This window comes from Solanum pennellii, chromosome 11, assembly GCF_001406875.1.
Source record: "Solanum pennellii chromosome 11, SPENNV200".
Classification (NCBI taxonomy): Eukaryota; Viridiplantae; Streptophyta; class Magnoliopsida; order Solanales; family Solanaceae; genus Solanum; species Solanum pennellii.
In genome coordinates this window covers 2,155,192-2,182,529 of record NC_028647.1, presented here as the reverse complement: position 1 = coordinate 2,182,529, position 27,338 = coordinate 2,155,192, and the positions used below count along the sequence as shown (strand labels likewise).

The 27,338-nt window shown below is 34.2% G+C and overlaps 5 protein-coding genes across 5 annotated transcripts; 1 reads left to right on the top strand and 4 right to left on the bottom strand.

Moving 5' to 3' along the window:
* Positions 1-17: 17 nt before the first annotated feature.
* LOC107004338 (methyltransferase-like protein 13) lies at positions 18-1,385 on the bottom strand. The gene has a single exon (XM_015202553.2). The coding sequence runs from the start codon at positions 1,383-1,385 to the stop codon at positions 18-20; it is 1,368 nt and encodes a 455-aa protein (XP_015058039.1).
* Positions 1,386-2,760: 1,375 nt separating this feature from the next.
* LOC107003433 lies at positions 2,761-5,236 on the bottom strand. Its single transcript, XM_015201762.2, has 5 exons — positions 5,147-5,236; positions 4,001-4,084; positions 3,792-3,909; positions 3,511-3,711; positions 2,761-3,123 (listed from the first exon to the last, which is right to left on the bottom strand). Exons 2-5 carry the CDS (start codon positions 4,006-4,008, stop codon positions 2,944-2,946), a joined length of 507 nt encoding a protein of 168 aa, XP_015057248.1. The 5' UTR covers positions 4,009-4,084; positions 5,147-5,236; the 3' UTR covers positions 2,761-2,943.
* Positions 5,237-6,247: 1,011 nt separating this feature from the next.
* Positions 6,248-12,611, top strand: LOC107003248. Its single transcript, XM_015201550.2, has 11 exons — positions 6,248-6,332; positions 6,831-7,260; positions 7,404-7,500; positions 7,787-7,894; positions 7,978-8,202; positions 8,411-8,529; positions 8,610-9,071; positions 10,308-10,416; positions 10,500-11,101; positions 11,891-12,058; positions 12,157-12,611. The coding sequence occupies exons 1-11, from the start codon at positions 6,323-6,325 to the stop codon at positions 12,353-12,355; spliced, it is 2,529 nt and encodes an 842-aa protein (XP_015057036.1). The 5' UTR covers positions 6,248-6,322; the 3' UTR covers positions 12,356-12,611.
* Positions 12,612-12,940: 329 nt separating this feature from the next.
* LOC114074860 (disease resistance protein RPS2-like) lies at positions 12,941-15,720 on the bottom strand. The gene is made up of 2 exons (XM_027912896.1): positions 14,623-15,720; positions 12,941-14,459 (listed from the first exon to the last, which is right to left on the bottom strand). Exons 1-2 carry the CDS (start codon positions 15,718-15,720, stop codon positions 13,038-13,040), a joined length of 2,520 nt encoding a protein of 839 aa, XP_027768697.1. The 3' UTR covers positions 12,941-13,037.
* Positions 15,721-18,614: 2,894 nt separating this feature from the next.
* On the bottom strand, positions 18,615-25,816 carry LOC107003056 (SEC12-like protein 1). Its single transcript, XM_015201299.2, has 10 exons — positions 25,558-25,816; positions 25,266-25,360; positions 24,145-24,274; positions 23,963-24,054; positions 22,968-23,064; positions 22,803-22,875; positions 22,576-22,696; positions 20,947-21,066; positions 19,195-19,265; positions 18,615-19,104 (listed from the first exon to the last, which is right to left on the bottom strand). The coding sequence occupies exons 1-10, from the start codon at positions 25,723-25,725 to the stop codon at positions 18,917-18,919; spliced, it is 1,155 nt and encodes a 384-aa protein (XP_015056785.1). The 5' UTR covers positions 25,726-25,816; the 3' UTR covers positions 18,615-18,916.
* Positions 25,817-27,338: the final 1,522 nt, after the last annotated feature.

Sequence of the window (27,338 nt, the reverse complement as noted above, 5' to 3'; positions counted from 1 at the left end):
ATCAAAGAAAATTATACTCAGCGTTTCTTCGAGACCGGTTTCACAGCCTCGGGAAAAGATCCTGTTACTTTCTTCAACGTCTTTAGAAACTCACTCTCACTTGGATCGAAAGCCCCAAATTCAGTTTCTGAAGCAGCAATAACAACACTGTATTTTTCATTTTCGACATCGATCTCATACATCTCCCCGAAAACCTCCATCACCGGAGTAATCACTTCGTCGTAATATCTCTCCCTTGGAATCGTCACGTCGAGTATCAGAACCCCATTGACTCCCAGCAGTTTCTTGATGTTCATCAGCATGGATTTTTGAAGTATCTCTGCAGAAGGAGATTTCATTACTACAGAAGGATTAGCAGCTTCTAAATCCGAAATAACAAGATCGAATTTATCATCAAACTCATTCAAACACTCTCCATTATCCAAAATGTAACCATGGAAACCATCTGTTTCAACTTGAGTAGCGAATTTCTCAGCCATTTTTAATGGATGCCCAGTGCATAATCTCGAGTTGTTACTCGATTCGAATCCGAAATAGTTCTTAGCAGCATCCAAAACAATACTATCTGTTTCAATCCCTAAAACTTTGAATCCTAATTGAGAGTTTAAAAAAGCAACTAGAGCCCCTGTTCCAACACCTAAACAGAGAGCTGTTGGTTTTATCCCTTTTTGAATTTTCCTGTTTAAGAGTAAGTGGTTTACTCTCAAACCAGCTACCATTGGAGTCAAATATGGAGGTCTTAAAACCCCATCATCAACAATCTGGAATTCTACATCTTCCATGTTAACAAAATCAGTTTTATTGGGTTGGATCTTCATGTAAGTTTCAAACAGATATGGGGATTTCCTAAATCTCATTCTTCTTCTAAACTCAGTACCGACCCCATTTTCTAATTTCCATTCCACATCTTCAATCAACATTTCCCCAATAATCTTCCCGAAAAATCTACCCAACACCAAACTCCGAATCACCATATCTACACGGGTCGAAAACCAAACAGTAGAGCTTTGATTAGACGGTTTCAATTCATCATTCAGAAGCCGAATAAAAGCACGCTGAATAACCGATTGATCCTTTGGATTTATCACGGGACTATGTGAAGTTGGGTTGATTGGGTTCGGCGAATTCCCAATTAAAACAAGTCGATAGAAGTCAGTGTGACAAAGTAGGATTTGAAGATGACCTTCAAAAGTTGAATAAACCCAGTCAGATTCTAGGCCTACCGGAACCACCATTACACCAAATTTAGTGCGTCCTGAAGGGGACGAAGAATCAAGAACTGCAATGCGGAGACGAGAAGCATTGTAGTGATGGTGAATCGAAGGATTTGGGATTGTGAAGGTGATGTAGCGAGAAGGGACGATGGTTTTGGTTTGTAGAGACATTTTTCTTCTTCTTCTTTAGAGAGTAGAGAAAACAGAGTAAGGTAAAATAAGGGAACAATGTGATGCTTAATGCTTTTATAGGGAAAGTTCTGGAAGAGGGAGGGATATATACTATTTGAAACCACTTATCCTCTCGGGAGCTTACGCTTTCATGTTTTATTTCACTCCCGGGGGTTCTTTACCCTTACGGTACTACTTCGCTATCGATCACCTAGTAATATTTAGTCTTGCAAGATGATCCTTGCCTTGATCTGCTTTCAAATGTCCTTTTTTGGTATAATCAAAACAGGATTGATTGACCTGAACCCTACTTCTCTTTCACCGCTCGGGTAATCCTGAAGCTTCTATCATGTCCCCTTCGACTGAATGACGAAATTCTTTCATTGCGCTCTACTGGGGGTTCGTTTCATTCTCGTAACGGGAGTGAATGCACCGCAAGACCAGTTCCTGGATAACAAGTCTAAATGTTTTCTTCTTGATGAGATCGAATTGATGATAGTGACGATATTGGTTTGCTCTCTACCTTCTCACAGTGGGATGGAAACAAGAGAGGTCAATTGGAGTGGAAGCCAAAAGACACGATCGAGAATATGTGATCGATCCGAAGAACCACTCCCAAATACGATTTTGCTCCATGACGCAGTCTGTCGCCAAGCCCGCCTCTCTCTCCATTTTGTGGGCCACTAAATGACAAATTGAAACAGATAGCCTAGTGGCATTTCCCTTGAAAATTAACCTTCACGTCAAGGGTTCAAATCCCTGCTGAATTTACACTTTTTTTTTAGTTTTTCATTTTATAAAGAATGCTAAAAGCGTGGTTTTAAATCCCCAAAAAATTCAACGGTCTGCCACTAAAATTATATACTATTACTTTCTTGAAATTTTATTTTGTTGGCTTATATACACATTTATACTTTTATTTTTCGAACCACCTGAACAAAAATCCCGAATCCACCACTGGATTTGATCAAATATTTCATCTGGTACGTGTGAGTAAGCTAACGTGAGATAGGTTGACTAGTTTCAAAGTATCTAAAATTGACCACAAGGGTCCTAATAATATGTGTTTTTACATGATTGGTACTTCTAGTCTTCTGCTATTTCTTTTTAGGTTCATTAAAACTCCAACTAAATTCGAATTATACATTACAACTTCATTATAGCATGCTTTATAATTCATAGTTTTGAGGAGTAATTTATACCTTCTTTTGATATTTGTTTAGTATCTTACCACACTTTATCAAGTTTTCTTTGTATTTTCTTACCATATTTTTGTTTATTGTTCTATTTTTCCTTGGTGTTTCCAACCTTTATGACTCTGTGATTAAAGTGAGTTAATAATTGTCACTCCAAACTGATATTTAACTATCAAAAAGAAAACAAAAATTTACCATCGGATCTTTCATTTCATCGTATCGTATAAATCCTGAGACAACGAATATAACTAGGCATTCGGAGCTGGATTAAGTCCTTTTTCCTCAAGCCAATATCAAGATATAAGCGCGAATGGAAGAACTCAGCATTCTAAACCGTTTCTGTTCAAGAAAGTAACAAGAATTTACACTTCAGGCGCAACCTCCATTGTTTCTCCATCTGGAGCTTCTTCATCGTCTGTAGCAGTTCCTTCTTCAGACTGCATTTGAGTTGGAGAAGGCGGTAACAGCTGCACCACGTTTTCCACAAGCTCTTCCACTGTTTCTGCAGCTTCCCCAAGAAGGGCGTCATATTTCCTTAATATCTGATATACATCAAGAAGAAACAAATAAACATAACATGTTAATGATAGTTTTGGCCGAACACAACAGATATTCCTTAAGCAATGTATATTGTGTTAAGAAACAAGTCACTGTTCTGAAATACAAATTCTGGTTCCGCCTCTGTCCAACAATCACCTTACTAGCGAGTCACACTGCTTACCATTGTTAATGACTAAAACACGACTGATGCACCATTGTTATTTGCTCAAATCAGATGAGTGAACCATATCTTCTAATGTCGATTACTTACAAGTATTAAGATCCCATGTTGTGCAACAATAAAACCACAGTTCATAGACATCTAACAAGTTATGATGCTGCAAGTTTAAATAGTCAATATACCAAGAACGTCATCTTTTCGAAATTACCGGATAAAGTTCAACGAGTGAAGATGGCCTGATATTGATGATGTTAACGATCTCATCCCCCTCAAGTTTGATACATCCACATTGTTTCGGTTTGATACATTCACATTTTTCCAGTTTGATACATTTACATTTTCCCATGAGTTCACCAATCGCTTGTCTTGTCTGATTGCAAGCAGCAGTTTGCTCTAAATAATCATACACCTAGAAGATCAGAAACATTAGATATTGCCGGGCACAACGAAATACTCTCAAACAAGAAGTTCAATAATGTAACTTCCAACCTTGAACTCTGATGGTGCAATCGGGACTATGACCCGCGTAGGATCTCTTCCTGCACCTCTGGAGCGTAGAAAATCAAGCACCTCAAAATTTGTGAGAGAACCTGCATTTGCTTCGAGGCTGCAAAAAATAAATAACAAAGACCATGTACTTAGTACGCTCAACGAAGCAATGGACTTCAATCAGGAACGAAGACATAAAGAGCTCATACATCTTCATCACCAGAAGCCAGGATACCGTGTTCAAACTATTATTCTTCAATCACTCACAAGGAGTTGCTTGCAGAGGGATGTATCTGTAATTTGGAAGGAAAAAAACAAGCGTGAGCCTTGTAGTTCCTTTTATCTTTTCCCGGAAGAAAGTGTTTTATTAAGGCTTTCTCCTACTTAGTACATAATCGTTATTCAGCTTTCAAACCAAAGTCTAATCAGTTGTAGGCTAATAAAAGCTTCAGTACTTAGTGGTTAAGGCTTCACAAGACGAGTTACTGATTAAACCAGATTAGTTGAAAAAAAGATCACAAAATCTTCCATGTTTCTCCGATTCTCCTTTTTGTTTTGAAACGGGATACAAAATGCTACTATTACTTTTCATGACGGACATCAGTCTCTTTTCAAGCTAATCGAATTAGTACCACAATAGTGAAGAAAACATGAAAACCAATAAGAAAAGCAGTACAAAGCATTCAGAACAAAGAACAGTAAAATAGTGCAATAACCGAAACACAATAAACAACACATAACCCATAACGGAAACACAATAAACAACACATAACCCATACCACATGTGTAATTATCATTTTTTTTTCATGATACTCAATAAACTTGCTCCCTTCAATACTAAGGGGCAAAGAAACATCGGAAGACGTTCAAATCTAGTCTCGGGTGAATTAATCTGTCAAAAATTGAACGAAATTCCCTTATACCTCAAACACACCCACCTACCTTCTATCTCAAACAACAACTAACACTCAAGCGCGTAGCCTAGTGGTCAATGTGAGTTCCGAAACACAAGCTCTCAATTACAAATTCCATTAGAGACATTACTTCCTATGTTTCCTAGCCTTGGTAGACAACATACTCTCTCGTATCGTGTGAAATTAGTCGAGGTGCATACAAATTAACCCAAACACCACAGTTATTAAAAACAAGTACAAGTTAAAATCCATTAAAAAAAGCAGCAGCAGCAGCAGCAGAAGAAGAACAAAACCAAGTAAAACCAGCAACAAGAACTCAAAAAAACTAATAAAATATCCATCAAGATATAATTTTTATTCAAAAAATTCATTCAAAAAGAAGAAAAATCACTCTTTCTAGAGATTCTAAAGCTTAATTTAATGGAGAAATAAGTTAGTTACCTTTTCTTTACCACTGAAATTGCAGAGATGAAGGAAACAAGTGAGAAAATTAATGGCGGATCAAAAACAGAAGTACTTATTAGGGCTTTGCTTTTTAGCGAGGGTATTATTGGAATTAGATAATCGATGCCCTAAATAGTCACTCAATTTTACGAATTCATCTAGCAAAGTCATAAACTTTATTTTGTATCAATAAAATTACTAAATTTGGATATTTCTATCAATAAAATCACTTGATTAAATTTCTTATTAAAAAAATTTGATGTAGCAAAATGAATTATTCGTACATTTTATATCATATAATTCAAATCCACAAATAATAAAATTGAAGAAAACTCATTAAATCGGAGACAAACTAAATTATGAATTTCTTTTTTTATGATATTATTGAATAATTTACTTCTATTTTTATACTACATTAATATTAATACCATAGTAATTTGCCTCCTTAATAAAAAAAATGAGTAAAAGTACTATAGCAAAAAAAAACAACAACAATTTAAATCCAAAACAAAAAGAAAAACAATAAATAAATGTCAAAAATAGAGCAAGTATTTATTAATTAAGTTCTTCAGCGTACAACGATTTTTAAATGTTTCTTGCTATAAATAATAGGTAAAAACATTACTTTTACTTCGTAATTTTCACCGTTTGCTAACGTTAAATTTGTTTAAATTTGAAAATAATATTTTTTCAAAATTGTAAATAAATAAGTTTTTAAATTTGAATTTGTGTTTGCACATACATTTTAGTTGATTCTTTTTTTAAAAAGTTTTGTGAGAGGAAATGGAAGTCTTTAATTTTATTTATTTGTGAGATTCATATAAAATTAATAATTTATTTGTCAATAACTTTTTTTAGTAATAAAATGGATTGAGTGACTTTATTGCTAAGTTTATTGACTTTAGTGATGTAAAACAAAGTTTAATGATTTTGTTAGATAAATTGTCAAAGTTTAGTGGCCTTTTAAGATATTAAATCTCTTTTTTTTCGATATGCGTATTAAAGTCCGACTTTTGAAAAAGTTCATTTACCAAATTGCCCTTATTTTGAAAAGCTTATTTAAAGGATAAAATGGTAAAAAATATTTGTTTCTTCAAAAGTAGATAGACGTACTAGGGGTTTAAGGGTTTAAGGAGTTAGCGCAGAAAGAGAAGCTCAAATTGGGGCATCAGAATGAATAAAGGTTAGATTTTTTTCTGTAACCCACAAAGCATTGTTAAGAAAAAACATGAAAAAAAGTTTTTCTTGTTGATTCTTGATTTTGGTGACCCAAATTTTGTAATTACTTATAAAAAAGATGGAACTTTATTTCATGTTTAGAGAAGAATCTAGTTGTTGTTGTTGTTGTTTTGGACCAAAAGTTGCTGACTTTTATGTGAAATTGCCATGAATGGCTGCATAATTGTAATGGAGGAGTCTGACTGCAGTGTCATTATGTTTTAGGTTGAGCTTTTGTTCTTATAAAAAAAGTTGTGATTTTGAGTTTTGGGTAAAAAGTTGTGATTTTGAGTTTTGGGTTTTTAGAAGTTGTGATTTTTGGAACTTGAAGTTTGTTTGGACATGAATTTTACTTGTATAAAATTTCCGGGTATTCGCTTAAAAAGGTGAGATTTTTGGGTCTATAAGGCTTAAGAAAGTATTATTAACACCTAACATATGAGAAACATGATGTTTTGTCCAGATAAAGGCAAACTTCGAACAGTAGCAGGTCCGCCTCGAACCCTTAATGTGAACAAGTTTGCTGAGTCTCGAGCTTCTGAACTTGAATCTCTCCACTCAATTGTAAAAGAGCGGTTAAGTAATGACTTTAGATCTAAAAGAAGCAAGAGAAGGCGAACAACTGGACATGACAATAGAGTGGCAAAAGGTAGAGTTAGAAAGAAGCAGAAACTAGGAGATGAGAATCTCAATAAGCCAGACCATTTGAAGAACGATAAAAAAATGCTTCCACGCCATGTTCGTAGGAGAGTTGAGCTTAAAAAGAATTCTCTGAACGGTTTCTCAACTTCAGGAGATGGGACTAAGAGACTCAGAACCCACTTATGGTATGCTAAGCGTTTCGCAATGACAAAACTTTGGGGATTCTACCTTCCCCTTGGTGTTCAAGGCAGGTAATAGTAACTTTCTGCTCTTTGCTAAGAAACACAGTTGTTCATTGTTCAAAATTGTTTATTTGCCTTGTTGTATTCTTTCTATTGTGGGAAGAAGGTCCTTTGCCTGTTTATATTTCATTGATCATGAATATATGATGCAGGGGGAGGGGCTCGAGAGCTCTTCTGAAGAAACTACAAGGAGGAGTACTTGTACATGATGCAAGTTACTGCAGTGCTGTCCAGTTGGAGGGTCCACAGGCAGGCACTTACTCACTCTTTCCTGCCAAAATCTGACTTGATAATTGTTCTTCTCTTTAAAATATTTCCTTTTGGTGTCTGGATTACTTAGAAAGTGATGACATAATTAAATAAATATTTGTCTTATAAAGAAAATTAAGTAAACAATTGTATGTAGCTTTTTTATCATATGTTGGCCCATAACTTGCAATTATGGGCCCAGAAAAAAGGATTAGCGAGGAAAAAGTTGACGTCTGTTAGCTAGAGATTGAGCTTATATAACATGCTCATTCACATTTTCTTTCAGGATTTGTTGCTGTCAATCCTAAATACTATGCTTGTGCCTTCTCCATACTCATATTGTGAGGATGCTCGTAATGACGTACTCTCTGGTGCTATCTATGGTAGTGCTGAGGTGGGTGGTCCATCTTGCTTTTTTGATTAAAGCAATATGCCCTCCGAAATTTGCTTGCATGATACTTGTGTTTCTTCTGGCAGCTCCATCATGTAGGAGCCACCTTTTCTAAGACAATTGCTCCTGTAACCTATATGTGGCAACCACAGCAGTGTAGGAAAACTGATACAAAGGTCGACCATGCCGGTATATGTGGTGAACAACAGAAGATTGATGGATGTGCTTCTTCAAGACGGCTATGGGTTTGGATACATGCTGCTGCTTTCAGTGAAGGATATAATGCTTTGCTAAATGCTTGTGAAAGGCAGGTTGAGTAAAGAATCATGTGGTGTTCATTTCTAATGTTATATATAGTAGTCTCGCTGTTACTTTCTTCGGTCTCAGATGGTATAATAAAATGGTGATGGCTGAATACATATTCCCTTTTTGATTATGAATGCATACAGTTTTCTGAAGACGTGTTTACTTGCCTGTTCATTTTGCTGTAGATCAGAAATAATGCTTCTTGTTTTTCAGGTAGATGCTGCTGGCTCCAGAGTTAGTTGCATTTCCCTTGAGGATCGTCTGGGGAAGTTGGAACTGATTGGATCAAGGGCATCTGAGCTTCTTCAAAAGCTTTTACATCCTGCAACCTGGTGATTTTTTTGAAGGGACAACCTTTCCATTTTGACTGATTTATGAACATGATTACTGAACGTCTTTGTTTTCTATGCAGTTCTTCAGTAAATTCTTCCCTGGTGAAGTATGCATCCTTCATTGAGAATGACGACCAAAACCTTTCTTCAGCAATCTTTTCTCTCTTTGTCAATGATCCTCGATTTTTGAATAATGATACTACTGATCCTTTGGAAGCAAAGGGTCAAAATATACTATCTTACAAGAAAGATGAGAAGGGAATTCCAAAAAGGGACATGAAGTTACTCTCTTGCTCGTCCTTACAATGTGAAGGAAGTCCTGGCTTATCTGAGTGTATAGATCTCTGGGATGCTAAAGAAGGCTTTGACCCTCCAATAGAAGAAAACATCCTTTGCATGGAGAAACACCATCAGCGTATGGAGTTGTTTCGCGTTGGTGATGTGAAATCAGGCAGACAACAACCTTCTGTTGAGAGACGGTTTTCTAGTGTCTGCCCTATACTGCTTCTGAAAAGTGACAACCAGAAAACTTCTATTATAAGGTGAATCTCCATGCATAGTCTTTGGAAATGAACATGAGTCCTGATTTATATTTACACATGGTTGCTCAATATACTCACTTGACTATGGTACATATTGCATGTGCTGAAACTGGAATCTCATGCCATAAACACCTGTTCTCGAGTTTTGATGTCTTCAACCTTCCACTTGTGGCTAGGTTGATGTCATTATTTTCATACAATGTATTGTTCTACTTTCACATCTTTTTCTGGTTTAGTTTGTAGGCTTAACTTTTGAAGAGAATACATATTTATATGCATCCACCTTAACAACAAATGGTAACTGCACTTTCTATAGTTGATAGTGTAGGTAATTGTCCTATTGGTTTGTGCTAGTTTCTGGCTTTTTGCAGGTGTATCACGAAAGGTTATTAGTCAATAGAAACATAGTGTTTTACTTCTTTGCTAATTTGCTTACCAGAAAGCTCAGTAGGGCTTAGCTAGACAAGCAACTGTCAGCCCTCAAATGTCAGGGGAGAGATCCTTACCAATACATTCTCGATCCGTTTTCAAAGACAAAGCAAAAGGCATCTCTTATATTTCTACAAATAGAAATAAGAGAAAACAATTTTATAGAGAATAAGAAATGTGTAACATAAAATGCATATGCGTATGTGTCTTTGTGTCTGCCTCCTATCCCAGTTGTTTGTCTAGGTTGATTTTTCATGGAGATTAAGGAGAATAAAAATGAGTAGTTTTTTATAATAGAGTTTGTAATAAATATGTTAAAATAATAATTATAGGAATTGAAAAGGGCATAAGATGTCACTTCAAATATGAAATATCACATTAACTTTTGGAAGATGGTATATTTGCAATTCTGGGGAAATCGTGATTTATGATTGTGCTAGAACTTTATATATGTGTAACATGTTACTCATTTTTCTCTCAAACTTTTCAATACCAAGAGCATAAAAATGAAATTTCACTATCAAGTATATAAGTTCATATTTTTCCTTTAATGTATTTTGATCGTACACTTCTGTTAAGGTTACGTTTTCTTTCTTGAATAGCTATTTTTTGGTCTTCTACAACAATCTTGTCACATCTCTTTTGCTAGTCTAACCACTTGGGAGAATCAGCCTTCATAGTACTCACCTTTGATTCTTCCTCAATTCAATTACTTAAGAAAATGAGGCAATTAAACATCATGCTTTGATAGGGATATCATGTTCTTATACAGAGAATACCTCACTGTTCTTTTTAATCTCCCTTCAGATGGTCTATTATTCTTCCGCTGTGTTGGATTAAGGTCTTCTGGATCTCTCTGGTGACCAATGGTGCTCAAGCAATTGGTTTGAGAGAGAAGCACTGGATTGCTTGTGATGTTAGTATGCATGTTCTGCTTTCGTTCTGAATTTGAGTTTGACATCAATTTTAGATCCTAATATATGTCTTTTCTCTTTGCAGCTTGGGTTGCCATGCTTTCCAAGGGAATTACCTGATTGCAACGCACACTCTTGTTTTATGGCCTTGGAAGAAGCTGCTTATGATAAAAAATCTGAGCTCCGTTCTCCTCACACAAGGACTTGGAAAGTTCCTGTTTCATCTCCATGGGATAGTGTCCGCCTTGCTCTAGAAGGACTCAGTGGGGCAGGTCATGATTGGATGCAACATGAACAGCTTTCTCCAAACGATATGATAAAGAACTTAGAAATGAGTACTCCATACTCGAGAAGATGCATAACTGACTCAGAGGGTAGTTGCAGTGCTCCATTCGAGGGATTCGTGGCAAGGACGTCTTATGTTCTGATTCAGTTTTTGGATGAGATTAGTGGTAGTCATCTACTTTTATTTCCTAAAGCGCTTCACAGGACAAAGTGCATATCCAAATTTATGAAGGACGAAAGAATATTCAATGAGGATATAGATAAGGGCATTTACCAGATAAATCAGGACCAGAAGCTGTGTTTGGTCAGAGTTATTCTGCATGCCCACAGAGAAGGTTCCTTCGAAGAAGGAGCAGTTGTTTGTGCACCTCAAATTGATGATGTAATGTTGTTCACAACCAGGTGACTATTATTATCCATTTTGTATTCAGTTATTTGCTCGCTTTATCCCATTTAATTATATTTATTTGCTCATTTTAAGAATTTTATCTGCAACATGATTGCCTCTTCATTACAATATGCATGACTAATCCTACTGCTAAATGATGATGCTTTGATAACAAATATCTTTGGCAGATCACTTAGGACATGTAATCTGCCAAAAATACGACTTCCATAAAACATCTGGATAGAGCCTATCATCATTTAGAAACACATTCACGTACGAGGCTCTACTATTTGGCCGATCAGTAGATGCATTAGCTCTGTTCTATGATAATGCACCAAATTCTAAGCAAGAGAACACTTGGCATTGGAAGTTCTGATGGGGCAGAATCACGGTTCTTTTGTAAGCTTAATTTGTAGGCTTATTAGAATTGAGTCATTTTCCCTTTTCTCGAATAAGATGTTTACGTGGAACCATTTACCTACGGATGGACAAAGTTATATCACCTTCACTAGCTAGTAGTTAGTATTTATATACATATAGTAGTTACACATGCTTAGTAGATTGCATACGATATCTTCTTGTTATTTGGCCCGTGCTTTGCCATTCTCCTTAAGTCAGGAAATCCAATAGCCATCTTGAAAACTCTGTTCAATTATTAGTACGTTTGCATTTTGATGTTTAACAGGACTAATCTTACTGATGCTTTCCGAAAGTGTCTAACCGTAACTAATTTTAAATAGAAGTAAAGGGAGAGCTTAGAGGTGCTTCTTATTATCAAATGAACCTGTTTTTGAATTATGCAGATCAGAGATTTCCAAAGGCGAACTTCATGTACCCGAGTCCTTCGTAAGAACATGCTTCTCTCAGCAAGCAACTGGTAAATGGGAATTTCAAGTATCTGAAGATCCTGCTGCCAAAGAATCTTATCGATTACCAATTGGCTTTATTACAACAGGATTTGTTCGAGGAAGGTTAGTAAACTAAACGTTAATTCCCAATTTATTTGCATCCTAGCAATTATGACTTGTTCTTTCATTTGGCACTGAGTTCATCCGTATTTATCCTTCAGTAAGAAGCCTGCAGCAGTGGCTCTTTGCGAGGCTGTCTGTCTTGCTCATTTGAGAGAGGAACAGTGGAAAGCTGTAGGCGTTAGGAAAAGAAAGAAGGAGATCTATGTCCTGGTTAGAAACTTAAGGTCCACAGCATATAGACTTGCACTTGCTTCTATCGTCCTCGAACAGTGGGAAGATGATGTTGAACATATGTGATTATACAAGGGGTTCGCGATGGTTATTTACAGTATTTATGCAGAAAACTCTCCACGAAAAGAGACGAAAAAATTCCAATCTCATTTTTGGTATGTATTTTTTTTCATTAAGATTGTATTTATCCAAAGAGCAATTAGTCTTAGTTGAAACTCTGATGTGAGACTTTGCTACATTGTATTTGGTTTAGTTTTTCTGTAGATTTTGTTACTCTATAAAGGAAATTTGTTAATGAGACAACTTAAACTATGTTTTTTTATTCTTCTCTACATTCTTTTTCCTGAAAATATATCGTTTAACGTGTGATAGCAGGTTAGTCACCATTTTTACGAGGTTACCAATTATGTTTTACTTATCATTAACGTGCTATTTAACTTGACTTCTATGCTTTCCAACTTTGGGTGTGCATAAGTAGACACTTAAATTTATATAAAGTTGAACAGGTAGACATGTGTTCTACGTGACATCATATACTTGTTATTGGCATTTGTCTATGTTGTTTGACAACGAAAGAATATAAAAATTTAGTAAGTTTATATAATAAAACCATCAATATTACAAAAATAAAAATAAAGTTGAACTTGAAAGTAAAATTTCATTCCTCGAACTTTTCAAGAATAATGCTTCAGATCGTCAGATCAGACATACACACGTCTAACATTTTTGAAGAATCTGACCACAATCGTTACAAATAGCTAAGAAAAGGTTGGAGTTCAATTTTTGTATTTGAATGATCCCATTCCAAAGATTCCCACCACTCTTTTTCACTTGAATTTATAGCAATCTCTTTAAGTGTAGAGGGAATTTTGAGTTCATCTTCATGTGAAAAAAACAAAGGCAAATTCCTTAACTTAACACATCCCTTTATTGACACTTTCTTTATTGAATTGCACTTCATTTTTCCATTGTATATACTTTTCAATTGTGGCAAAGACCATAAGGTCATTCTTGTCATTTTAGGAAAGACGACGATTCCATCATTTTCATGATTTTCAATTATCTCTTCGATTTGACTACATGATAGGACATATATCCTCTCGAGATGTCTCAGGTTTGAGCATAGATCAATTGGAAGTAGCTTCTTGATGTTGTGACATCTTTCGATACGTATCATTCTAAGGAAGGAAAAAGTACCAACAAGAGGGATTGAAGGACTCAAACTTGTTTCACATTCATCAAAAATACCAATGAAACTAGGCAATTCGAAGAGATCAAGATGCTCGAGAGAGGGTAATAAGACGGATTCTTGCCCTTGTTTTACCTTCATAAGGTACTCGAGCTTGTTGCACCAACGAACTTTGAAGTACTTCAAATCTTTTGAATCGTATAGACATGACAAGAACTCGGAAAGACAAGTACTAAAGTTGTTGCAACTCTCGATTTTCAAGTGTTGAATGTCTTGTGGAAGCAATAGTACTTCATCTTCTTTACCAAGTCCATAACACTTGACTAGTTTATCTGAAATTCTTCCATGATTGAACTCGATTTGTGTCATTTGTCCTAAACCATCGTAGTCACCTACTAGAATCCTGTAGAACACGAGGCATCCCTCGTTTTCTTGAGCTTTGATGAACCGGTTGAAGTCATGAATAGTAGAGAACCTACCTTGAAACTCTTCCAACTCGTTTAACACCTCTAGTTCCTCACCTTGCACGTCTATATGGTGCGATAACACTAGGCGTTGTAGAGTTGAGAGTTGTGGCAATATACCTATTGGTATCCTCTCTAGCCAACGCATTGCATACATACTCAGGCATTTGAGGCTCAATAGAGCCTCGAGGGATTCAGGCAAAGTCTGAATCCCGGTGCCACTCAAGTCCAACTCTTGCAATGACTCGAGCATTGCCAGAGTTGGAATTGACCTTAGATTCCAACAAAATGCAAGGAAGAGCGCAGTGAGATTCTCCAACTCAGATACTGAATCAGGCAACTTCTCAATGCAAGTGTGGCTTAAATCAAGCACACGTAACGCCTTCATGTGCTCGAAGAAAGAATCTGGAATCTTCCATAAGTGATAATTCTGCTGCAACATCAGTGTTGTTAGCCTTGGACACTTAGCTGATGTTGGTTCTGGTATTTCAGCTATCTTGTTCCTCATTAGAGATACCTGCAATTCGAAACAAAATCATAAAAAACCGAGATCTATCTATCTCATCAAGTTCTAACAAGTTACGTTGCTCAGACTCTTCAAACATGTCAATAAGCACGTGCCAATAAGCAACGACATGTATGAAGAATCTGAGCAACATAGTATATATACGTAACAATACCTTGTCCAAATTTTCGATCCATTCATTCTGTTCTGGTGCATCATGAAGCTGAACTCCAGCTCTAACCATAAACATAGGATTCTCAATTGTGATCTTCAATGCCATATCTCGAATCAAGCTATGCATTTTCACAGTATGATTTACGCCACTTTCCAACAAACAAACGCCTTCCAATCTGTTCAGTATTGCATATCCCTCTTCAAATTCTGCCTCACGACTCTCTTGTTCATCGATTAGTCCCTCTAAAACAAATCGACTTATCAAATGATCTTTCGAGATATTCTCATTTTCTGGATACAAACAACAGTACAAGAAACATTGCTGTAACTTTTCATCCTTCAATGAATCAAAACTATATAACAACATCTTCATAACATCATCATTGTTCTCCTCTTTACATGATTCATCAAACGCCTTTCTCCATTCATCAACGTTACTCAATTCCAACTCTCTAACCTTTGCAGCTAATGCAACAATCCCAAATGGAAGTCCTTTAGTACATTCATTCACCATAACCTTAGCGATCCCTTCAACTTCACGCGGAACAATCATCTCATTCCCGAGTTTTTCTACAAACAAACTCCAACACTCCTCTGCTTCGAGTGTTTTCACTCTGAATTCCCTTTGACATCCCATTTTTCGACATGTTTCGAGTAAACAACTTGTTACTATCAACCTTCCACCTTCAATTTTTAGAGGATTACCTAACTTTTTCAAAGGCACATTCTCTAACACATCATCTAGTACTAAAACAAAATCTTTTTTCACTTTGAACGATTCGTGTAACGCGATTGCCCTCTTTTCATCATCATGTTCTTCTATAAGATCAAATCCAAGTGATTTAGCTATATCATTTTGTAACACTTTGATGTTACATTGTTGAGAAACATTTATCCAAATAACTTGGGATTTAGTCTTTTGTTCAACAAGGTGATTGATGAGTTTAGCTAAGGTTGTTTTTCCAACACCTTTAACTCCATATATACCAATACTTGTAATAACTTTGTCTTTCTTTAAACATCTCCAAATTCTTTCACATGTTCTTTTTGTTTCTTCACCAAATAACTTTGTTGGAAAAAATGACTCTCTTGCTTCCATTTTTCTTTTCTTCTCCTAGTAAAAATCAAAGAAACAAGATCAATTACTTTTTACAGTTCGATGCACTAAGTTTTCGTTATGTACGGGGTTCAGAAAAGGGCTGGACCACACAACGAAGCTGATGACGTGTCTACAGCAAGTGTTGATGAAGAAGGAAGCTGACGATTGGAACAGGTCCAACAAAGCTGACTGGCGAGTTTACAGCACTTGTTGCAGACACGTCAGTCAGCTTCGTTGGACATGTTTCTTTGACATGTCCTAATCGTCAGTTTCCTTCTTCATCAACAGTACTCCTAGTAAAAATCAAGAAACAAGATCAATCACTTTTTACAGTTCGATGCACTAAGTTTCCGTTATGTATGGGGATACGGAGAAGGGTTGGACCACACAAGGGTTCATTGTACTTTACATTTTGACTATTTCCACAGCTCGAGCTCATGACTGTATGGTCACGTGACAATAATTTTACCGGTTATATAAATGAGGAAAGGACATTTTTATGAAGTACAAAGAGATCTTATAAGTTGAGTTTTAAGAGAAATATAAAAAGTGTTTAAATATAACAGTTATTGGTGGATTTTTCTTCCACATCAACAAATTATTTCAATAAATATTTAAATTTTCTTACTCCAAAGTTCAAATAACTTGTTCTAATCAATATTTAGATACTCATATCAAGCATTAAAATGGAATTTCGGTGGATAAAGTATTTCACGTTTACACAGGATTTAAGGAAGGATCGCACCCTTAATACAAGCATTAGTCCATGGCTCAAACCTATTGCCACATCATTTTAGACTAAATCCTCCTTTTTATATTACTAAAATAGTTTATTGTCAAAATGGACTTTTTTAACGTGAATTTACGTATTAATCGAATTTCGAAATAGATACTGTGAGAAGCAGAAAAAAACATTTGGGGTATAACTTCAACACCCCATTAGTAATTCATCTATCAAGTCAAGAAAAGTGAGCGAAATCTAAAATTTTATCATTAAATAGATATAAATAGCTGCAACATTAATTACCATCAAACAGAGCGGCATATCAAGTTAAAAAAGACAAGAAATAAATATAACAAAACGAAACTTTACGACAACAACATAACATACCAAGGAAAAAAAAGCAAGAAACTAATACAACAAAACAAAACTTTACGACAACAACATAATATACCAAGGAAAAAAAGCAAGAAATTAATACAACAAAACAAAACTTTACGACAACAACATAACATACCAAAGAAAAAAGCAAGTAATAAATATAATAAAACGAAACTTTATGATAACAACATAACATACCAAGAAAAAAAAGCAAGAACTAAATATAATAAAACGAAACTTTACGACAACAACACAACAAAGATGATATTTAGACTATCTTATAATAAATATTAAAAGTTGCTAAGGTAAGATAAAGATAAAGTAAAAGAGAGAGCACCATACCTTGAAAACTTTATTTTCTCTTTAATTCAAATATGAATTCAGATATTTCTTGAGATGTCATTATTTTTGTAAAAATTAGCCAAACGCAAATTATATAGAAAAAAAAAATACTACGAAATAAATGGAAAAAATATTTGTTAAGAAAAGAGTTCAAGATCAATGATGTTTTTTTATTTTTAAGCTTTTGAAAGAGAATGAAAATGAATTAATGAAAATCATGAAGCAAATAACATTAGTTATAAATAAATGTTTGTGATAAAATGCTTACCACTAAAATCAAGTAGAAAATACTAAGTCAAATATGCTTAATAAAATTATTATTATAATTACATTTTTTAATTACATGATAAAATAATATTTCATATATATATATATATATATATATGTATATATATATATATATATATATTATTTTCAACTAAAAAATCTCATGAACCTTTGAACATGTAGACCACTACCAATTCTTGGGACTTCCATATTGTATTAATAAATGGTATCCTTATTTTATTTTATTTTTATATATATATAAAAGAATATTTGGTTGGTAGATCAATTTTTTTTTAAATCAAATTTCTTGTTTTATAAAGAGAGTATTTGTTTTATGTACATATATCATTATTAATGCTTAAGCCATTTTTATCGTGCCAAGAAAAGGTATAATAATTAATTCATTTGGTAGAATACTAAGAGCTCCTTTTGTATCAGTTGTCACATTTTCTTTTGTTACGATGATTTAAGAGACCTTTATATTTGTTTATTTTTTGTCTAAGTGTTCAGTTGACAAAGTCGTAAATAGAAGAATTCAATTTACAATTTGAATCAAATACAAAAGTCTCTGATCAAGTTATTTCCGCTATTTAAAAACAAGACTAGTTAATCTTATTTCAAGAATATTTATTTTTAAGGATAAAATGGAAAAAAATAATTAATTCTACCTTAATTTTATAAATTGACTGTATTTTGAGATGAACATTGTTGGTAAGCTTGACAACTAATATGAGACGGAAAGAGTACAAAAGTATTCGAAAATCAAATGTCCATTACAATTGGTACACTTATACTCTCTATGTTCTATAATAATTGGTCAACATTATTATAGGTATTCGTTTCAAAATATTGGTTAATTTATGAAATTAAGATATAATTAATTACTCTAGCACTTATTTCAATTTTCCTCTTAATATTAATTATTTTTTAAAATAAACAATATTGGAGACATTAAACAGTGTTAAAGGGCAAAATTAACCAAAAAATCAAGAAAATGTGATACTACTAATATGAAATGAAGTATTTAATCAACCTAGAATAATTCCCTTGAAGGAGTGTACAAAACTTTAATTTTTTTGTTTTGAAATATATACATCTAATAACTTATTGCCTCATACCCGATCTCATAAATGGTGTCTAGGAGGGTGAAGTGTACGTAGACGTTACCCTTACTTAGTAAAATAGAGAAGTTGTTTCTGATAAACCCGACTCTCAACTCAAGGAGGCATGTTCATAGCACAACAAAAGATTAAACATTACAAGAAACTTGCCACACTAAAACAACCTACATTATGCTGCATCAAATTTTTCTTGTGGTATAAAATGAACATCCAAAAAAAGGCAATATTAGTCTCTCATATTTTTAACATTCATCAGTTAGAAAGTAAACATGCTAGTAAAAATGCCTCCAAAAGCTAGACTTATTTCATATTCTTTCTTCAGTCCTGCCATCTTGAAATCCGACGAAAACGCTACAAGAGCAGCTTACAAATCTAAAGGTCCAAAGCTACTCCATTGTTCTTCAGATGTTGCATCAACATGGAGAGTCTCAATCTTTGGTCTTGTAGATGGATCAGGGAAGTTCCAGAAAGAATCAGAATTCTCGAAGAACACGTAAAATAGAATAGCTGATGCCAAAAACAATCCCAAGAGTAATAGATAAATCTGCCACTCTGCAATTGAAGAAATGGGGAGAAAAAAAGTCAATCTTGGAGTCAAATGCACGCGATTGTCCCTACACACAGAAAGGAAAAGAGACGGACCTTTCCAATCGGTTGGGACATTTAGCTTGGTCACCATTACTCCCCATTGAGAGGAAGTGGTAAGAGCCACCCTGCCAAAGTGTGCACTAGTAAGCAGACAGAATAGGGGCTTTGATTCTTAAAGAATAGTTGATGAGAAAGATTACAATGACATTAGTAGACACAAGGTTTCAACTTTGAAGAGCACAAATATAGGCAACAACTAGTGAAGAGAAATTATCATTAGGAAATCATGTCATCAGGTATCACCGAGACCTAGCACCTAAGACTCAGAACAATAACAACTTGGTGGCGTGATCTTTGGTTGCAAATTATTCACCATGAGTGAGTCTACTAAATCAGCTATTTGGTTAGTTATTTCGTTGCTAAGGCATATATATATGTGTGGTTTACTAAATAGTTTTAGATGTCCTTTAGCAAAATATGTTTTACTTCTCTTTTTTTGCGTAGGTTGCCTGCTCCTCATTTCTCATATGTGAAGAATATAGATCCTGGTCTACCATTGTTTTTGTTCAACTACTGCAATTGTGAGCTTCATGGAATCTATGAATCTGCAAGCTAGGGGAAAATGAATGTCAACTCATATGGTTGGACGTTAGGAGGTTCTGGAAGAACTGAATATCCTGCACAGATTTTATATCATGTTTTCTTCTATGTGGTTCTACTGATGTTTTACTTTTTATGCTTTCTTGTTTATGAATGAAGGTCCAGAAATGTCTACGTCTGCAATGCAAACCCGATTGGCAGTAACTCTGTTTATGCCTATAATTCAGGATAACTATTACAATGATCAGCGACATTTCATGTTTGAGCTAGATCATGTTCAAACAGCTAATTTGATCTCAAACATATCTAGTTCATAATGAAATGATGTTGATCATTATAACAGTTCTCCAGAATTATAGGATTAAACAGAGTTTCCGCAAATGGCTTACAGTGCAGATGCAGACATATCTGAACCTTTGTTCAGAAACAAGAAAGCATATTAAGGAAAGCATCAACAGAACCAAATAAACCACATATGATGAAAACATGACATAAAACCTATGCAGAATATTCAGTTCTTCCAAAACCGTCCAACATCCAACCATATGGATTGATATTCATTTTTCCCGAGCTTGAAGCTTTATAGAAACCATGAAGCTCCAACAACGCTCGACCTAAGTCTATGTTCTTCACATATAAAAAATGAAAAGCACACAATCCTACCAAAAAAGGGAAAGTAAAACAAAATTCAACTAGCACAGGACAGGCAAAAGGACATCTGGAACTATTTGATAAATCATATATATATGCCTTAGCAACGACATAACTAACCACATAGCTGATTTAGTATACACTCATTCATGGTGTATATTTTGCAGCTAAAGATCACGCTGCCAAGTTAGTCTTTAGTTAAAGTTTAATTTTTTGTCTTCTTCAATAATCAGTTGTTGTGACTGTTGCATGCAAAAGTAGCTCATAAACTAAAGATATTCATGAAAGGTTCTTGGCATCACAAAGTCGTATGTACTACGTACAAGATTGTCACAAAAAAGCTTCCCTTTACACCCTTCAGTCACGAGTTATATCTACTACAATTTCCTCTTATTTCTCTCCATACATATCTTGTGGAGAAAAAAGACATGCTAACACTGTTTAGAATTCCATGAAAAACATGGCTTCTAAAAGAGAAGGCATAAGCTTCAGAACAGAAGACGAATGACAGAGAGTCAATACTTCATAGAAAATTATAGCTAGAATTGCACATACCTTTCACTGGGACAAAACTCCAGAGAAGTAATATTAGTACCCAAGTGCAACCTCTTGTGCAAAGAGGAGATCTCCATCTTTGTCACATCAATAACACAGACATCACCATCTTTGCTTCCCCTGCATTTAAATGACAAGCATAGATTCGGATCAATGCATTACCAAACTAAACGCTGCAGCAGATAACAATGCAAATGGGGTGCAGCCATTAAAGCCTATGAGGAATGGAGCAAGTTACAGCTTATGTGGATGCGAGGGTTTTTGGAACAGATCTTCTTAAAATTAAAGGGTGGGGGGGTGGTTTGAAATAAGATACAACTAGGTGTCTGAAGTTGAAGTTTTGAGGGAAGACAAGCAAACAAATTTTCAAGATATAAATCCTGGAAATCACAAATCTTTTGGAACTATTAAAAAATAAAAAAAATTCTTAGCCTCTGTTATTTTGATTTAAAAATATTAAACCTGAAACTTTATCTTTAACCTATTACCACCATATACTATTTTACCACCCTGAACTATTTTAAACTCTAATAAACACACCCTTAAATGTGATAAGAAGGATTCCACTTTTTCTGGTGGGGAGAAGGTTTTCCATTAATGGAGTATGAGTGTGAGAAAGAGGAAGACGATTTAGTAGAATAAATGGATGAGAAAACGTCGGAAAAAAATTCATCAGCGACTTCTGTACGTGGTGAGCATGTGAAAAATCAATTTAGTTCTAGAAAATTAAAAAAAAAAAAAAGACTTCGACTCTACTTCACAAAGAAAGAAAGGAAAATAATTAAAAAGATATCAACTTAAGTTTTAATGTTAATAAATTAAGTGTCCAAAGTTATCCTATTTTAACTTTTTCCCACCCCTAACATGCTTCCGAGTGAGTGAGCACTCTTTGTTGTACCACCTCAGCATCGAAGGTTGTATTTATAACACTTTAAGATGGATCAAAGGGGTAATGAGACCCCGTAAAGGAAAGGTATGTTCCTGGAACTTTGGTCATAGTTTGTTTTATGTTGTGATTACGGAAGACAAAAAAGGCAAGTGAATCAAATTTTTATATGACACTAATTTTGTATTACCTAAATATAACAAAATGGAAAAAAAAATCTTAAGCGGGAAGAGGCGGGTTGAAAATTATGTGGGTGAAAGGTTCAACCCCCCTTCCCCATTGCCACCCCTAGCTGTAAAACATCAAAAGTCATGTGTGGGAGGGGAGACATTCATCAAATTGAAGACAAATCAAGAGTAGCAAAAGAACATAATTCAGGCAAAAAGTTCAAAAAAAAAAAGAGATGGTGTTTTTGAAATATGGGAACACTTCAAATCAATTTGATGGAATCTTACGCTAGACTCCAACTGGAAGGGGAATAGGAACCAGATGCTACTCTATTTTAGGTCCACTTCATGCCTCACTTTGGCCAATCTCATCACGGAACTTTAAATGTTAAATCAACTCAATGATTCATTCAACATCCATGTAAAAATACTTTGACTAAGATTCACAATTGCAAAATGATGTCAAATTCCATTTTTTAGCTTCAACAGTGCATATCTAAGGAAGGTATTGGACAGTAAGATGATGATAATTGAAATTCAACATTACTAGGAGACACAAAAGGATAAAGATCTTACAATGCGAGATATTTCCCGTCCAAACTGATTGTCATAATGGAAGCTGGCTTATTATACAGGCTTTTATGTCCAATTTTCTTCCATGTACTGATGTCCCAAACCGCAATCAATGACTTATTGCCTGTTTTATTGACACAAGTTTGGATAGTTACACAATGTTTTCAATAAGAAAAATTACACAATCTCAATTTAATAACTTCATTAACTAAAGCCAGACTTTAGAATACCTTTCTGAACAGTAGTGAACAAAAACGGTTTTGTCCCATCTTTAGAGAACCTGCAGAGCTCAATATTCTCATCCTGCAATGTGGAAGACAGGATATTATAACATCAACATAAAAATGGATAAACAATTGTCTAACAGGTAAGACATCATATTATTCAGAACTTACTGTATTTCGTGATAAAGTTACTGGAACACCGTCCCTTGTGTTCCATATTCTGGCGGCACCATCTGTGGACGTGGAAGCTAAGAACTCTGAATCTAAGCTGTATATATATAAACATAGGAAAAGACATTAAAATCTTGGTCAAGAAAATCATAGGAACAATAATTCTTAAGATTCCATAATCCATGGATTAAGTATCATTTCTGCAACTGCAATAAGAGGCACTGTAAATTCAAGATTCTTAAATCTTTTCAAACTTTTTTTCTAGGAAGATTTCATGATCATATTTAAAAATCAGATTCACACTTCAAAACTCAAAGAGTATAGCATGAATGAAAATCCATGCATAAATGCATGTATTAGGGTTTCTTGATTGGGAATGTATCGTTCTTGAAATATCAAGATGTTTAGCTCTTCTATGGACATTTCTCACTTCTTAAATATAACCAATATCGGATAAAGTATAATTCTGTATCCAAATTCAGTTAATGTAGCTTTACATCCCATAATATCCACCTCCAAGATAGAACCCTGCAAATTAGATCACCGTTCGTCTCCTTATTCACTTTTAATTCCACATGAGAACAAACCACTTAAACACTCAGATAGGATCACATAGAGCAACAACAACAATTTAACAATCTGATGTGATGCGTAACATATGAACCAAAAAGCTAAAATCCACATGGGACTATAATTGGATGAAAAAAGCACTTCATTCTGATCTTTAAAGTGAAAAATCTACATCAGAATTGTTAAAAGACACAAGACTAAGATCCTTCACTTCATTTTCACATCACTTAGTTTCTTTAGATTATAATCAACGTTTTCAGCAGTTAAGTGTGAGAAAAGTAAGAGAACAAGATGTATCACTACTCAACGCAAGTGCACAGACACTGAAGATTATAGGTCCCCAGAGCTCATATCAGGTAAATTCTCACTTATGATAAATAACGGAGGATTTAGTACAGCTATAATCTGAGGAAAGCTAATTATACCTGAAATCCATGTCTCTGAAAGACTTGTGAGCTTTAGGTTCATCCACAATAATGCGCATGGTTGGCCACTCAAAAAGTCTAAAATGTCCATCCTTCAAGATTCAAAGTAACACAACGTCAGGACAACAAGACAATATCATCATGAAATATAAGTAGACATAATTTTTCACAAAATTGCTTACAACTCCGCCTATGGCTAATTTGGAGCCATCAACACTAAAGGCCATGCATTTTTGTGGACCAACGTCTTGGAGAGGAAACTCCTTGCACACAAATTTTATATTATCTTCATGACCATATAACTCAAACAACCTGCAGAAAATAGCAAACAATATATCCTCTTCCCAGGCTAAGAAATAAATAAAACGCAAGACAAAAATCATATTAAAAACTCAGACTAGTCATCTGTATGTTCCTTTGTTGGGTGACAAACTTAATCAGTAATGTGAAAAGATAACTATCATCCAAAACAAGAGCTAAATAACCTTTGCATCAAAAGCGGGTCAGCACAACTGAAAGCTGCAACGACACATGCCCACACAGGCGAGGATTAAAAGCAGACGTTGGAAGCAATTGAAGAAGGAAGCAGTAGCAGCTATGTATGAAGCAACAATTTATTATACCTCGCAGGCGAGGAATTGGAGGCAGTTTAGGCAGAAACATGTAAATACAAATTTTATCATCGCACAAATAAAGGAGTTACTAGGTAGATTAGAAAGAGTAAAGGAGTCTAGAAAAGCAAGAAAGTATCTTAATACATAGGATGTGTGGTAGATAGTTAATAGCTAGATGCTATAATTTTGTTTACTTTCCGAAATTGTAATACTTTGTTCTTGGTATGGTAATATTCACAGTTCATTGCCAAAAAAAACAACAGTACTCGTCCTGTTCACCTACCGCGCAGTAACACAATTACCAATCATCCATTTCATGAATCAGTACAGCAAAATCATGCATTAATAATCTTCATTCAACATACAAACAAAGCCAAAATAAAAAATTCATATTAATACTCATCAACAAACAGTACTCATCCTGTTCACCTACCGCGCAGTAACACAATCACTAATCATCCATTTCATGAATCAGAACAGCAAATTCATGCATTAGTAGTCTTCATTCAACAATACAAACAAGGCCAAAATCAACAATCCGAACTCACAAGGCATTAAACTCATTCATATCTTGCTTACCAAAACCACCAACTACCAAAAAAAATCAAATCTTTTTCACAACAAAAACAGTAAAAACCCAACTTCCAGACTAACTTAGAATCAAAATCGAAAAGGGTTTCAATATTTACTTGCAACCAGTAGTGGTGGAGCACACAAAATCATCCCCAGTTGGATGTACCGCAATCCTCACTGGCTCTCCACCTTCCTCCAACACATACGCCGCCTAAACCAATACCCACAAAAAAAAAGTTCAAATTTCACCCACAATCACCAAAAATTCAAAGAAATGATAACGATTGGACCAACCCCACAACTTAAAAACTCATCTATTCATACTAATTCCAACTTATAAGTACTGTGTTCAGTAAACAACAAATTCAAAATTTCAAAAATTATTTAATGAAAACAACAAAAGGGTACCTTGGGAGAAGAAGAAAGAGAAGTACTCTCGGAATTAAAGGATAAAATCTCTAACGAAGAACAAGTTCCGGTCGACTTTCCGATCACCACCAGATGCGCGTTTTCCGGCCGTTTGATCCACGATGCACACGTCACTTTCCCTTCAACAGATACATCACCACCCTCCATTTTTTTTTATCTTCAAAAACTCCACAAAACCCCCAAAACCCAAAAACCTCAAGGTACAATAATGGCGGAAAAAAAAGTGAGTTTTTGGAATCAGTGAAAATTGCAATTTATAGACTTTTCTTTAATTATTTATTTATTTATTTAATATAAAGTATGAATAGTCAATGGATTTTGGGATATTCCAAATTAGGAAATATTAAATAATTATGTGGGAATACTTTGGAATTAGCAAATTATAATAAATTTGCACGTCCGTTTTATATTTTTGGCAAAAACTTATTAATTGTTTTGTTGACTGATTTAACAAGAGGAAAATCCAAAAAGAAAAAAGGGAAAATACCTTTAAATTAGATGGAAATTATTATTATTTCATTCCATTTTTAATTGTTATAATTATTTTTTAGTCAAACTATAAATACTTTGAATAGCATTTATGATATATTATTTTACCACATTAATATGCAAAAATAATAATTTATAGTATTTTCCATATAATTTTTGAACATCTATATTTTTTGTGAAGTTCCATATTAATGGTTAGTTGTTTTATTTTTCTACGTGAATTATCACGTATTAAAACATATCTAGTTGAATAAATAGCGACAATTCAAATAGAAAAAGAAAATAAATCATCGTTTATGAGGTAGGCAATTTAAGATGTGTTTTTAATGTATAGATTGTAATAGTCCATGTAGAAAAAGATAATAATTGATAATTTAAATGTTAGAACTCGTAAAAACATGATAATTTCAGTATAATTTTAAATGTTAAAATAAATAATAAGATAAAGTACGTATTCGAAAGTTTACACTATATTGCTCTCTGTCTCGGGGTATATATATTTGGTATGAATGAAAATATTCTCCCTAAAGAAAATATTTTTCTTCATATCAAACACCCTTTGCCTCTATTTGACATGAAATTTTTTAATTAGTTTACGAAAAAATAATAATTTCAACATAAATAATATATAAGTCAACTGCATACAAATTGTCAAAAATTATCATAATTTTACATATCTTTCTTTCTATCACTTTTTCTTTGTAAAGAAAAAATAATAAACTTTTTAAATCGAGAAATTATTATATTAATTCACGTCATTTAGAATAAAATAAAAATATCAAAGTCAACTAATTACCAAAAAGAGACAAAATCAGCAAGAAATTGGTCATCTTATTATTATATTGAATCAATGTTTAATTTATTTATTTTTGTAGCAATGATTAGCTTTGGAGATATAATTTAGCATATTCCTAACACATGATTCAAGGTTGTCAAATGATTAACTTTCTCATTTCAATAGCTAATTTTTAGAGTTTGTTTCATCCAAGATCGTAGTAATTGTATCGAAGTTGTTTATCACTCGTTATATTTATCGTGTCATAAATAATAATATTGATATTGCAGCTTTTGTTTGAGACTAAATATATATAGTGCACGAGTAATTATGAATGTTTGAGTATCTAATTAAAAATTTATTATATGAGAATTAGCTACATACTTGTGATAGGGCAAACATCAAATTGTTATCTTGTTTTAGGAATTAATAAATAGTTTACAATCAAAATTGTTTCATAAGGGATTGTTGTATATAAGATATATATATATATATA